The sequence below is a fragment of the Scyliorhinus canicula genome, chromosome 5 (assembly GCF_902713615.1).
Source record: "Scyliorhinus canicula chromosome 5, sScyCan1.1, whole genome shotgun sequence".
Classification (NCBI taxonomy): Eukaryota; Metazoa; Chordata; class Chondrichthyes; order Carcharhiniformes; family Scyliorhinidae; genus Scyliorhinus; species Scyliorhinus canicula.
Window position 1 is genome coordinate 214209006 of NC_052150.1, and position 12607 is coordinate 214221612.

The 12607-nt window shown below is 49.2% G+C and overlaps 1 protein-coding gene across 2 annotated transcripts in view; it reads left to right on the forward strand.

The window, feature by feature from the left end:
* The window catches only part of obscnb (obscurin, cytoskeletal calmodulin and titin-interacting RhoGEF b), an 896193-nt gene that overhangs the window by 771469 nt on the left and 112117 nt on the right, over positions 1-12607 (forward strand). For both annotated transcript variants that reach the window (XM_038798455.1, XM_038798456.1), the window contains 2 exons: positions 7581-7710; positions 12338-12459. In XM_038798455.1, the coding sequence (XP_038654383.1) occupies positions 7581-7710; positions 12338-12459 (252 nt within the window). The remainder of the gene's footprint in view (positions 1-7580; positions 7711-12337; positions 12460-12607) is intronic.

Consider the following 12607-nt stretch of genomic DNA (forward strand, 5'->3'; position numbering starts at 1 on the left):
AATAACATTATGATGTCTTTTGATGTGGGCGGGTTTCTGCGTCGGCCGCTGGCGGAATCGGGAAACGCGATTGGGCGGAGAATTAGTTCTGACGCCGAAATCCTGTTGGGCGATGATTTCATGCCAAATTCGCAAATCTCTCAACAGCGGCGTCAATGCGTTCCATGACCCCCATGTATAGTAAACACCTTTTGCCGATTCCCGAATTCCCGATGTCGAGGTTCACTTCTGCTTTTAAAAATGGTGAAACCAGCATCATTGCTGATGACGGAGAGAGAGAGGAGGTAGGACACAAAGAGGAGCGACTGTGGGCTGCTGGGCCGGACACTAGCCGGGCTGACTGGGGTGGGGGGGCCCTGCCAGTGCCGGGGGAGGGTGACCAGGGTAACGGCCCAAGTTTCCAGGGTGATACCCCACGAGCCTGGGGCCATGCCTAGGCATGGACCTCCATTACCGCGGCCATCTTACTGCACACCCACTGACCGCCCAGCCTAGCCCCAGTTCTGCAGAAGAGCCGGAAGTTGCTGAACTCTACGCCCTGGACGGTGAGGGTGATGATGTAGTATCCCCGGATCTCCATGGAATGGGATCCGGAGGCCAGGGAGATTCCCTGGGTAACGGGGTGTACCGCGAGGGAGCAGTGCCTTACCGTAAGATGGGTGGATGAAGCTTTCCGTGCTCTTGGAGTCAAGAAGACAGGATGTCTTGTACCCATCGACTTTCACCGTCGGCGTCGCGGTTGCGAAGTTGTACGGCCGGGACTGGTCGAGCGTGATGGAGGCGAGCTGCAGCTGGTGTTGGTTGGCCCTGGGCTGGTCGGCGGCGGTGGCAGGTGATGAACGGCCAGATGAAGTCCCCAGCGAGCAGCGGTCCTGAGCCGTCCAAAATGGCGCTGAAGATGGCGGTGCCCACGGGTCGCACATGGTGGGCAGTGTTAAAGATGGCAGCGCCCAAGGACCGCACGTGGTCTGCTGGGAGGAAGATGACAGCACCCACAAGGTGCACATGGTGGGCGGCGTTAAAGATGCGGCCATCTTGCTGCAGACCCACTGACCACCCAGCCTGGCCCCAGTTCTGCAGAGTGATAACGGTTGTATGGGTGCCCCACCGCACCCACCTGCCGGCGGTCCACCCAGGGCAACAACTGGAGTAGCCCTTATGAAGGCCGTGGATCATACCCCTGGCGTATGTGCCAGCTAATGGTACTCCTGGCAATGGGGACAGGCACAGGGCCAGAAGCCCCAGAGTTGTAGGGATGGAGGGGGGACATGCGGGGGCAGAGCCCGCAGTGTCAACCGGGCCACCTTGTACCTGGGCACAGGGATGCACATCATGATAACATGTTGGTCTTTCACTCCCTGCAGACAATGGATATTGGAATTCAACTGGCAATGGTGGCCTTTCTGCCAGTCGCCGTAGGCCTGGCGCTGCTCGAGGAGGAGAAGGAAGCTACAGCAACGGAACGTGCAGCAACGGTGTGTGCCGCAGAGGAACAGGGGGCAGCTGCCCTGAATGGAGAGCCAGCACCGAACAGGTCGAAGAGTAGAAGGTGCAAAGGAGGGGCCGCATGAGGCCTTGTGTCTACCGGCACGGCCTGTCATTGGAGGAGCTGCTGGACCAGGAATGCTGTTGAAGAATCCGGCTGAGCAGAGAGAGACAGAGAGACATATCTGCCAGATGATGGCACACCTGACACCACGGGGCTCTGGGGGAGGCCACCCACTCTCTGTGGCCGTCAAGGTGACAGTTGCCTTGAACATTTACGTGACGGGGTCCTTCCAGGCACCGAGTGGGGATCTGTCCGTGATCTCACAGACCTCGGTACACAGGTGCATCTGCGCGTTACAGAAGCCCTATACCCCAGGCGGCTCAATACATCCACTTCAGTCCTGCATTGGCGTCAACACTTAGTCTCAGAAATGGAGAATCCCGCCCAAAGTGTTGACGCCGGGGCAGGATTCGTGAACTTCCACGACAGCAAAACTGGTGCCGCATCTGGACGGACTCATCGACTTAAGGGCCTAGCATTGGTGCCACATGGGACGCAATCAATTGCATTGAGAAACGGTTCGGGATTCGCCGGATTCGCGATTAATAATCAGGTGGCTGACAAGCTGCAGCCGTAAATACACACTGCACCCCCCACACAAGTAAAGCACAAGTGAACCGACCCATCGGAGGAGGAGAATCGAGAAGGCCTCGGAACATACCGTGTCGGGCTCGCTAATGATATGCAAACACCGTTTATTGTACATGCATTCCAGTATGCATTGATGCCGCTGTTCACGTGATGGAGAATTGCGATTATTCTCCGCCCAATCGGGTTTCGCAAATGGAGAATCCAGCTGGTCTTTCAAATGTCTTTCAGAGGGGCTGTTTAGAACAGGGCTAATTCACTGGCTTTGAAAGCAGACCAAGGCAGGCCAGCAGCATGGTTCGATTCCCGTATCAGCCTCCCCGAACAGGTGCCGGAATGTGGCAACTAGGGGCTTTTCACAGTAACTTCATTTGAAGCCTACTTGTGACAATAAGCGATTTTCATTTTCAAATGTGTGTTTTCTAGCAAGTAAAACATATGTCAAAGAAATGTTGTCTTTAATGCAGTGACTATATAGGTATCATTCAACTATGAATTATGTGTGATATTGATAATTCAGGATTTACAAGACACGAAAACATTCAGATTTTATTTCTGATATTTTCTGAGGTGATTGTAGAACCATGCACTCATCCATTTTGCAGGATTCAACAAATCAGGAAGGTGGAATGAAACGCGGTGGATTTCCATAAAATCCTCAATGTGCAGAAGGAGGCCAACGCGTTTGTACTGACCCTCCGAAAGAGAACTCTACCAAGGCCCACTCCCCTGCCCTATAACCTCACGCATTGATCAAGACCAATCCACCTAACCTGCACATCTTTGGACTGTGGGAGGAAACTGGAGCACGTGGAGGAAACCCACACAGACACAGGGGCTGGAATTCTCTAAACCCGCAGCAGAGTGTCCATGCCGTCGTAAACGCCGTCGCATTTTACGATGGCGTGAATGGGCCGGCTGATGCCGAGAGTAGAGAGCAATCAAGGCTTGATTAAGCAGAGATGTGTAGCCTCCTGCAGCTGCTGCCAGAATGGGAGCAGCTCGGTGTGCACACACATTTATACTCTGCCTACTGGGCGGGGCCAGCAGGCAGGGATCTACCCCCGTACCTGTTGTACAGGAGCCTTACCATATTACCTCTAATAACAACTATTATACAATCAGTGGTGACTACCACATTCACCCCCTGTTAAAAAAAAGAGTCCAGCGGGGGTGGTGGAAAACATTTTTACAGGTTTGTGAAAATTTAAAGTTTAGTCTGGTGAAAATTTACAAATTCATCCGGTCGGGTGCTTTGATCCTCCGCTGTGAGCGCCTCGGTCCCAGTGATGATGCAGGCGCCGACTTAGTCGCATGTGACTCCGGGAGCGTGTTGTCCTCATCTTCATCCCCGGGTGGAACCAGTGGGAGGACGGATCGTCCTGGGGCAGGGGCTGTAGTGAGGTGCGCTGGGGGGAGGGTGGGTGGCGCCGGAGCTAACCGGAGGGGAGGGGGGGGGGGGGGGTGGTGGGCCGTGGGTGGGGGATCCAGCTGGTGCCAGGTCCCTGAGGGAGACTGTGTCCTGGCGCCCGTCAGGGTACGCCACAGCAGGTGGTTCACGTGCAGTAGTTGTAACCTTTCGACCAACGGTTCCGCCTTGTGGATCTGCACGTGTTTGCGGAGGAGGACGCGGTCCAGGAGCTGTCAGCCACGTTGGGAGCGAAACCCCGGAGGCGGACTTTCTAGGGAAGGCAAGGAGACGTTCATGGGGGGTTTCAGTAGTCGCAGTGCAGAGTAGCGATCGAATGGAGTGGAGCACGTCAGGGAGGACCTCCTGCCAGTGGGAGACCGGGAGATTTTTAGACCGCCGGGCCAGCAGGACGGCCTTCCAGACCGTCCCATTCTCCCTCTCCACCTGCCCGTTTACCTGGGGGTTGTAGCTGGTCGTCCTGCTCGAGGAAATGCCCTTGCTGAGCAGGAACTGATGCAGCTCATCACTCAGAAAGGAGGATCCCCGACCTCTGTGGATGTAGGTGGGGAAACCGAACAGGGCGAAGATGCTGTTGAGTTCTTTAATGACCGTGGCAGACGCATATCGGGGTATGGGATGGCGAAGGGGAATCCGGAGTATTCATCGACCACGTTCAGGAAGTATGTGTTTCGGTCGGTGGAGGGGAGGGGCCCTTTGAAGTGCATGCTGAGACGTTCAAAGGGGCGAAGGCCTTCAGGTGCGCTAGTCCGGCTGGTAGAAGTGCGGTTTGCACTCCACGCAGACCTGACAGTCTCTGGTGATAGCCCTGACCTCCGCAATGGAGTGGGGCAGGTTGCGGGTCTTTATGAAATGAATGAACCGGGTGACCCCTGGGTGACAGAGACCATCGTGTAGGGCCCGGAGACGGTCCACTTGTGCACTGGCACATGTACCTCAGGATAGGGCATCAGAGGGCTCGTTGAGGTTCCCGGGGCTATACAAAATCTCGTAATTGTAGGTGGAGAGCTCGATCCTCCACCTTAAGATTTTATCATTTTTGATGTTGCCCCGCTGTGTATTATTAAACATGAAGGCAACCGACCGTTCGTCAGTGAGGAGAGTGAATCTCCTGCCGCCAGGTAATGCCTCCAATGCCTCACAGCTTTAATGATGGCTTGGGCCTCCTTTTCGACAGAGGAGTGCCGAATTTCAGAGGCGGGAAATAAATGCCACGGGTCTGCCTGCCTGGTTGAGGCATCTCACATTGGAAGACCGAGACCCTGTTAGTGACGCTGAAGGAAACCCTAAGGAAATGAAAGAGGCAGCCACCTGCTTCGAACGCAGTGTATTTGCGGTCCGCCTTGCGGATGGGAAGCTGGTGGTAGGCACATTTCAGGTCCACTGTGAAAAATACCCTGTACTGTGCAATCTGATTGACCATATCAGATATGCGTGGGAGGAGGTACGCGTCGAGCTGCGTGTACCGATTGATGGTCTGACTGTCGTCAATGACCATCCTCAGTTTCTCCCCAGTCTTTACTATTACCACTTGAGCTCTCCAGGGGCTGTTGCTGGCCTCAGTGATGCCTTCCCGCAGTAGCCACTGGACCTCCGACCTGATGAAGGTCCTGTCCTGGGCACTGTACCGTCTGCTCCTGGCGGTGACGTGTTTGCAATCCGGGGTGAGGTTTGCAAACAGGGAAGGTGGGTCAATCTTCAAGGCCGTAAGGCCGCATACAGTGAGTGGTGGTAAGGGTCCGCCGAATTTTAGAGTTAGACTTTGGAGGTTGCACTGGAAGTCCAGGCCGAGTAACAGAGCAGCACAGAGGTTGTGGTGGACGAAGAGCCGGAGGTTGCTGAACTCTACGCCCTGGACGGTGAGGGTGATGATGGCAGGTGGCAGGTGATGAACAGCCAGATGAAGTCCCCGACGAGCAGCGGTCCTGAGCCGTCCAAAATGGCGCCGAAGATGGCGGTGCCCACGGGTCGCACATGGTGGGCAGTGTTAAAGATGGCAGCGCCCATGGACCGCACGTGGTCTGCTGGGAGGAAGATGACAGCACCCACAAGGCGCACATGGTGGGCGTCATTAAAGATGGCAGCGCCCACAGGCCGCACGTAGTCTGCAGGGACGAAAAGGGTCGAAAAGGGTTGCACATGGGGGGTACAGGAACACTGGGCCTATATACAGCAGCGATCGACCGGGCCTGGCACACAGCATCAAAATGTCCCTTCTTTCCGCTGGTCTTGCAGATTGCACTCCGCGCCGGACAGCGCTGCCGGGGGTGCTTTGTCTGCCCGCAGAAATAGCATTTGGGCCACCCGGGGTTGGCTGGCTGCCACGCAGCGCAGGCTTGGGGTTGGCTGGGGGCGGCCGTTGGTAGGGCCCACAATGTCCATGAGGGCGCCGTGCGGTCGGGAGCGTATGCCGTGCAATCGGGGGTGTACAACTGTACGTTACGGGAGGCTACCGTTAGCGAGATCGTGAGTTACCTGGTCGCCGCGATGTCAAGCGTACCCCCTTCTAATAGGCGCAGGCGGATGTACGCCAACTCCATGCCCATAATGAAAGCGTCCCTGATTAAGAGTTCTGTATGTTCAACGGCCGAAACTACCTGGCAATCGCAGTTCCTCGCCAGGATGTGCAGGGAACGCCAGAAATTGTCATATGACTCACCAGGGAGTTTCTGCCTCGTGGACAGGAGGTGCCTGGCGTAGAGTTTGTTGATCGGCCGGATATAGTGTCCTTTCAGAAGCTCCATAGCTTCAGGGTAAGTGGCCGCATCCCGGATAAGGATCTGGAGCTTCTGTGCGTCCGAGGGTTGTTCAGTCGCTGATCCGAGGTAGCTTTCGAAGCAGGCTAGCCAGTGGTCGAAGGCCGACGTGGCGTTGGCTGCTTGAGGGTGCAGCTGTAGGCGATCTGGCTTGATGCGGCGGTCCATCGTTGTAAAATCTCTGCTTAATAAATTGATGCACTATCAATTATGACGAGACGGGAGTACAGGGTAATTGAGGCTTTATTAAGCAGAGACGTGTAGCTTCCTGCAGCTGCTGCCAAAATGGTTGCAGCTCGGTGAGCACACACATTTATACTCTGCCTACTAGGCGGAGCCAGCAGGCAGGAATCTACCCCCGTACCTGTAGTACAGAAGCCTTCCCGTATTACCTCTAATAACAACTATTATACAATCAGTGGTGACTACCACACTGTGTGACCCTATTATGAGGTTGCTAAATTTTCATAACCCCCTCAATGGCACCTGTGAGAGTAAGGAAGAGGCTGGGGATCTTTACAGTGGTTTCTTTTTCGAACAGGACTCAGGCCTCAAGCACTGGACATTTAGGCTACACGTATTTTAAAAACAACAACTTAAAGGGACCTCGCAACTTTTCACATTCAGCCAGAGTTCCACCATAGCTCATAACCCCAGAATCTTGTCTTACAATTCCACTGGGGGTCACGATCTCCAGTTTGAGAAACTCCGTCCCAGTATATATTCATTCAATGGATGAAAAGAAGAACCCAGAGATGCAGACTATATTTCTTTATAAACAGGATACAGCTAGTGGGAGATACTTGTATGCTAAGGTAATTACCCTCTGTGATTCTATTCCATTGATACATCTCTGTAGTTTTAAACACTTAAGCATTCACCACCGTAGCCAAAACCTCTGAAATATAGTTTACAGCTCTCACACTTTTATTGAGAAACTGCGTACAATATGCTCCCTTTACACTTTTTATACTGGAGAAACAAGAGACTTAATTCTGTTTCAGAAAATTAATTAGTTATGGAAGTTCATATCGGTTGCTAGAATGTCGACTGTTGTATCGGGACAGGAAGCCGGAGATTAACAGTTGTGTTGGATGAATATTCCCACATTTATTCTTAATTTCCTTTGGGACTTAGTGTTGATTGCTGTCCAAAATTAAGTAAGTGGACCAGAGTTGATGACTGGTGTGTATGCAGATGATGAGCTTGCTTTGCTTATTCAGTGTTTTCTTCTGAATGCAATTTTTCACCTATACAGATTTGGAGAATGAGAACATTCGATGTATTACTGTGAAGAAGCTGCGTGACATACAGTTTAGCCCAACCACATTCAGAAGAAAAACGTTTGAAGCTCATTTAAATGTATCGGAGCAAAATATTTCCTCAAGGTAATCCCTCCCTTGTTTTTGATATAACAAATAAAGTATGGTGCAAAATATTTAGTTTTAAATAAAATATAAGATGCATCCAAGAGGAAGAAAAATTAACCATAATTAAAATCATACTGCATGTCAGTTTGCAATCACACTAAAGGTACCACAATAATAGAGTCCAGAAATATTTGGTATTTTCTTGCAAGGTAGTCATGATAACCTAAACTTCAGATTTTCTACATTATTAGAGTAGTCAATCCAAATTCCGTAAAGTTAAGTTAGAGTCATAGGTTTGAATTTTATTGGAATGGGAGAGGCCCCAACTTCGGGATCAAATAGACCATATTCAAGAACTCAGCGGCCAACCTAAACGGGTATCCCACCACCGTCACAGACTTCATCCGTAAATGTGTAGAAGATTGCCAAAGAAGGTAGTACGTACATTCCTCAACCGGAAACCATAGTTTAACCGGGAGATTCACTCCCTACTAAAGGCCAGGTCTGAGGTGTTCAAGACAGTCGACCTTGACCTATACAAGATATCCAGATACGACCTCCGCAAAGCCAGCAGGGGCGCCGAGAGACAATACCAGACTAAACAACACCAACTCTTTGATTGTGGCAAGGCTTATAAAATAACGGGCTACAAAGCAAAGTCGCATAGAATCTCTGGCAACAGCGCCCCCCCCGATCAACTCAATGCATTCTATACTCGTTTCGAGCAGGAAATCAACTTGTTTCGAGCAGGACAATCAATCAGGTTGTCAACTGCCCCAGCAGCCTCGAACACATCCACACGCACCAACACAGCCTCTGAAGTCAGAACGGCCTTCTTGAAATCGAACCCTCGGAAAGCAACGGGCCCTGAGAGACTTCCTAGTCATGCACTCAGGTTCGGCGGCAACCAACTAGCGGGTGTGCTGATGGACATCTTCAACCTTTTCCTATTCCGTTCCAAGGTTCCCACCCACTTCACGAAAACCATCACATACCAGTGCCAAATAAGAACCAGGTAACATGCCTCAATGACAACTGTCCAGTGGCCTTGACATCTGTCCATGCTCCCAGAATGCCTTGATCCACTGCAATTCGCATACTGCCATAACTGGTCCACAGCAAACGTCATCTCCCTGCCCTACACTTATCCTGGAGCATCTCGTCAACGCAGACTCTTACATCAGACTCCTATTCATTGACTACAGCTCCGCCTTCAACACCATAATTCCAGCCAAACTCCAAAACCTAGGACCTGGCTCCTCCCTCTGCAACTGAATCCTCGACTTCTGACCCATGGACCACAATCAGTAAGGATAAACAAGAAGATATAAATGATTTGGAGGAAAATGTAACTGGTCTGATTAGTAAGTTTGCGGACGACACATAGGTTGGTGGAATTGCGGATAGTGATGAGGACTGTCAGAGGATACAGCAGGATTGAGATCGTCTGGAGACTTGGGCGGCGAGATGGCAGTTGGAGTTTAATCCGGACAAATGTGAGGTAATGAATTTTGAAAGGTCTAGTACAGGTAGGGAATATACAGTGAATGGTAGAACCCTCAAGAGTATTGACAGTCAGAGAGATCTTGGTGTACAGGTCCACAGATCACTGAAAGGAGCAACACAGGTGGAGAAGGTAGTCAAGAAGGCATACGGCATGCCTGCCTTCATTGGCCGGGGCATTGAGTATAAAAATTGGCAAGTCATGTTGCAGCTATATAGAAACTTAGTTAGGCCACACTTGGATTATAGTGTTCAATTCTGGTCGCCACACTACCAGAAGGATGTGGAGGCTTTAGAGAGGGTGCAAAAGAGATTTACCAGGATGTTGCCTGGTATGGAGGGCATTAGCTATGAGGAGAGATTGAATAAACTCGGTTTGTTCTCATTGGAACGAAGGAGGTTGAGGGGCGACCTGATAGAGGTCTGCAAAATTATGAGGGGCATAGACAGAGTGGATAGTCAGAGACTTTTTCCCAGGATAGAGGGGTCAATTCTAGGGGGCATAGGTTTACGGTGAGAGGGGCAAGGTTTACAGGAGACGTACGAGGTAAGTTTTTTACACAAAGGGTAGTGGGTGTCTGGAACCCGCTGCTGGAGGAGGTGGTGGAAGCAGGGACGATAGTGACGTTTAAGGGGCATCTTGACAAATACATGAATAGGATGGGAATAGAGGGATAGGCCCCCGGAAGTGTAGAAGATTTTAGTTTAGGCGGGCAGCATGGCCGGCGTAGGCTTGGAGGGCCAAAGGGCCTGTTCCTGTGCTGTACTTTTCTTCGTTCTTTGTATATCCTCCACGTTAGTGCTCAATACCGGGGCCCCGCAAGGCTGCATACTTCACCCTCTACTATACTCCCTATACACACACGACTGTGTGGCAAAATTTAGATCCACATCCATCTACAAGTTTGCTGATGACATGACTGTCGTGGGTCGGATCTCAAACAACGATGAGTCAGAGTACAGGACGAAGATAGAGAACCTAGTGGCATGGTGCAACGATAACAATCTCTCCCTCAATGTCAGCAAAACTAAGGAGCTGGTCATTGACTTCAGGAAGCGAGGTGTTGTACACACCCATGCCTTCATCAATGATGCCAAGGTGGAGATGGTTGACAGCTTCCGATTTGTAAGTGTGCACATCACCAAAAATCTGTCCTGGTCCACCCACGTCAACATTACGACAGGAAAGCACAACAGTGCCTATACTTTCTCAAGAAACTAAGGAAATTCGACATGTCCACATTTACTCACATCCCATCTGGCTGCATCGTGGCTTGGCATGGTATCTGCTCAGCCCAAGACCATAAGAAACTACAGAGAGTTTTGAACACCACGCAGTCAATCATGCGAACCTGGCCCCCATCCATTGACGCTGTCTACAGCTCCCGCTGCCTTGGGAAAGTGGGCAACATAATCAAAGATCTTTCCCACCCGGGTTATTCCCTCTTCCATCGGGCAGGAGATACAAAAGTCTGAGAACACGCACTAACAGATTTAAAAACAGCTTCTTCCCCAATGTTACAAGACTCCTGAATGACCCTATAGGTGGCACTGTAGCACAATGGTTAGGACTGTTGCTTTGCAGTACCAGGGTCCTTGGTTCAATTCCCGACTGGGTCACTGTCTGTGCGGAGTCTACACGTTCTCCCTGTGCCTGTGTGGTTTTCCTTCAGTTTCCTCCCACAAGTTCCAAAAGACGTGCTTGTTAGGTGAATTGGACATTCTGAATTCTCCCTCTGTGTACCCGAACAGGTGCCGGAGTGTGGTGACTAGGGGATTTTCACAATAACTTCATTGCAATGTTAATGTAAACTTGCTTGTGACAATAAAGATTATTATTATTATGGACTGAACTGATCTCTCCACGCATCTTCTCTACTGTTGCTGGATCTCTGTGTCTATTCGGAACCTGGATACCCATTATCCCTTTTCAGTTCCCAAATAACAGAGGTCAAGTCTGTGCTTTTTGGCAAAATCCACTGGAACTTTATTGGTCAGCCGTTATGCCCGCTGGTAACTTTATTTTCAATACAACATTTAGAGAGTTCCGACTAGCCTTTTAGCAAGCTAGTCAGATTGATTGTCTTTAGTGAATGCAGTGGTTGAGTTTTAAAATACAGATCATGGTAATTCTTCAAATCATAATACACAGAATAACATAACTAAGTGATTTAAACAAAAGAAAGATGGTGATTTAGCAAAAGCAGCAAGAAAATAGGTTTTAGAAAAAGATAGATTGATTCTGGAATGAATTTTTCCATCCCGGCAAGTGATTCTTAAGGGGATTATTATCTTAAAGTCTCACCTTCTTTAAACCTCTGATTAGCTTTAACTAATTTATAATTTACTCAATTCAGCCAAAGTATCTGTCCATCAATTTAGGAGATATATGTACTTAAATGTATTGCTGCCAATTTTCCAACTTATCTACACCTGTATCTAGACATTATTGGAGAAACACAGTTTTTGCGAATAAATTATCAGCCTTCGGCTGGGTTGTTATTATAGAGACGGAACTACCAGTTCTTTACTGTATAACAGTGGGGCCTTTTAGCTACTTGACTTCACTGTTCTTACAATCTTAGGCAAGTTTCAAGCAACTTGCAAAATGTGAGAAATTGAGATTATTATCTGGATTAACCCTTAGTGGATTCCCAGCTATAATTGCTCTGAAATAATGTCCAATATGATTGTAGTTCATTTATTCTTAATGAGTTCTCAATTAAACTTCTATCATCTCCCTTACCCTCATGGTTATAGCTGATTAGAAGTCAATTTCTATCAACTGTGTAGTACTGCATTCCATATGCTATATCTCCGATGTCTCTGTCTCTGTATTTACATTGTGTATTTATTGTATGTCCTATGTTTTTCATGTATGGAGCGATCTGCCTGGATTGTACGCAGAACAATACTTTTCACTGCAACTCGGTACATGTGACAATAAATTTAAATCTAAATATGTGGGTCCCATGGCCCTGTGCTTTTAAAATTCACGGGAAAAAGAGTTGTAAAAATAAATTAGAATTTTGAAATTATGTATTCATTGTCATCCATAGATGTTCCTAATTATTAAAAATATCATGTGCTATTACTACTGTCTGTATTTCACATTGACACTTTCTTTTTTATCTTTGCCAAGGGTTTTAAGTGACAGAGTTGGCAACAGGGAAGAAAGAATGCATATGCTACCTGAAATCAAGAGGCACTATAGGGGTCATCTAGAGAGCTACCCCATTCATTTGGCTGCACAAGAGTGTCCAGGTGATATGAGTAAAGTGCAGTATTGTGGCATTGTAGCACGGTAATACTGGCCAGTCTTCAGTATTAATCAGGCATAGTTATATTTAGTGTTACATATTTAATTTCATACTATGTTGATGTGCAATGATAAAGAATGAAATTAATTATT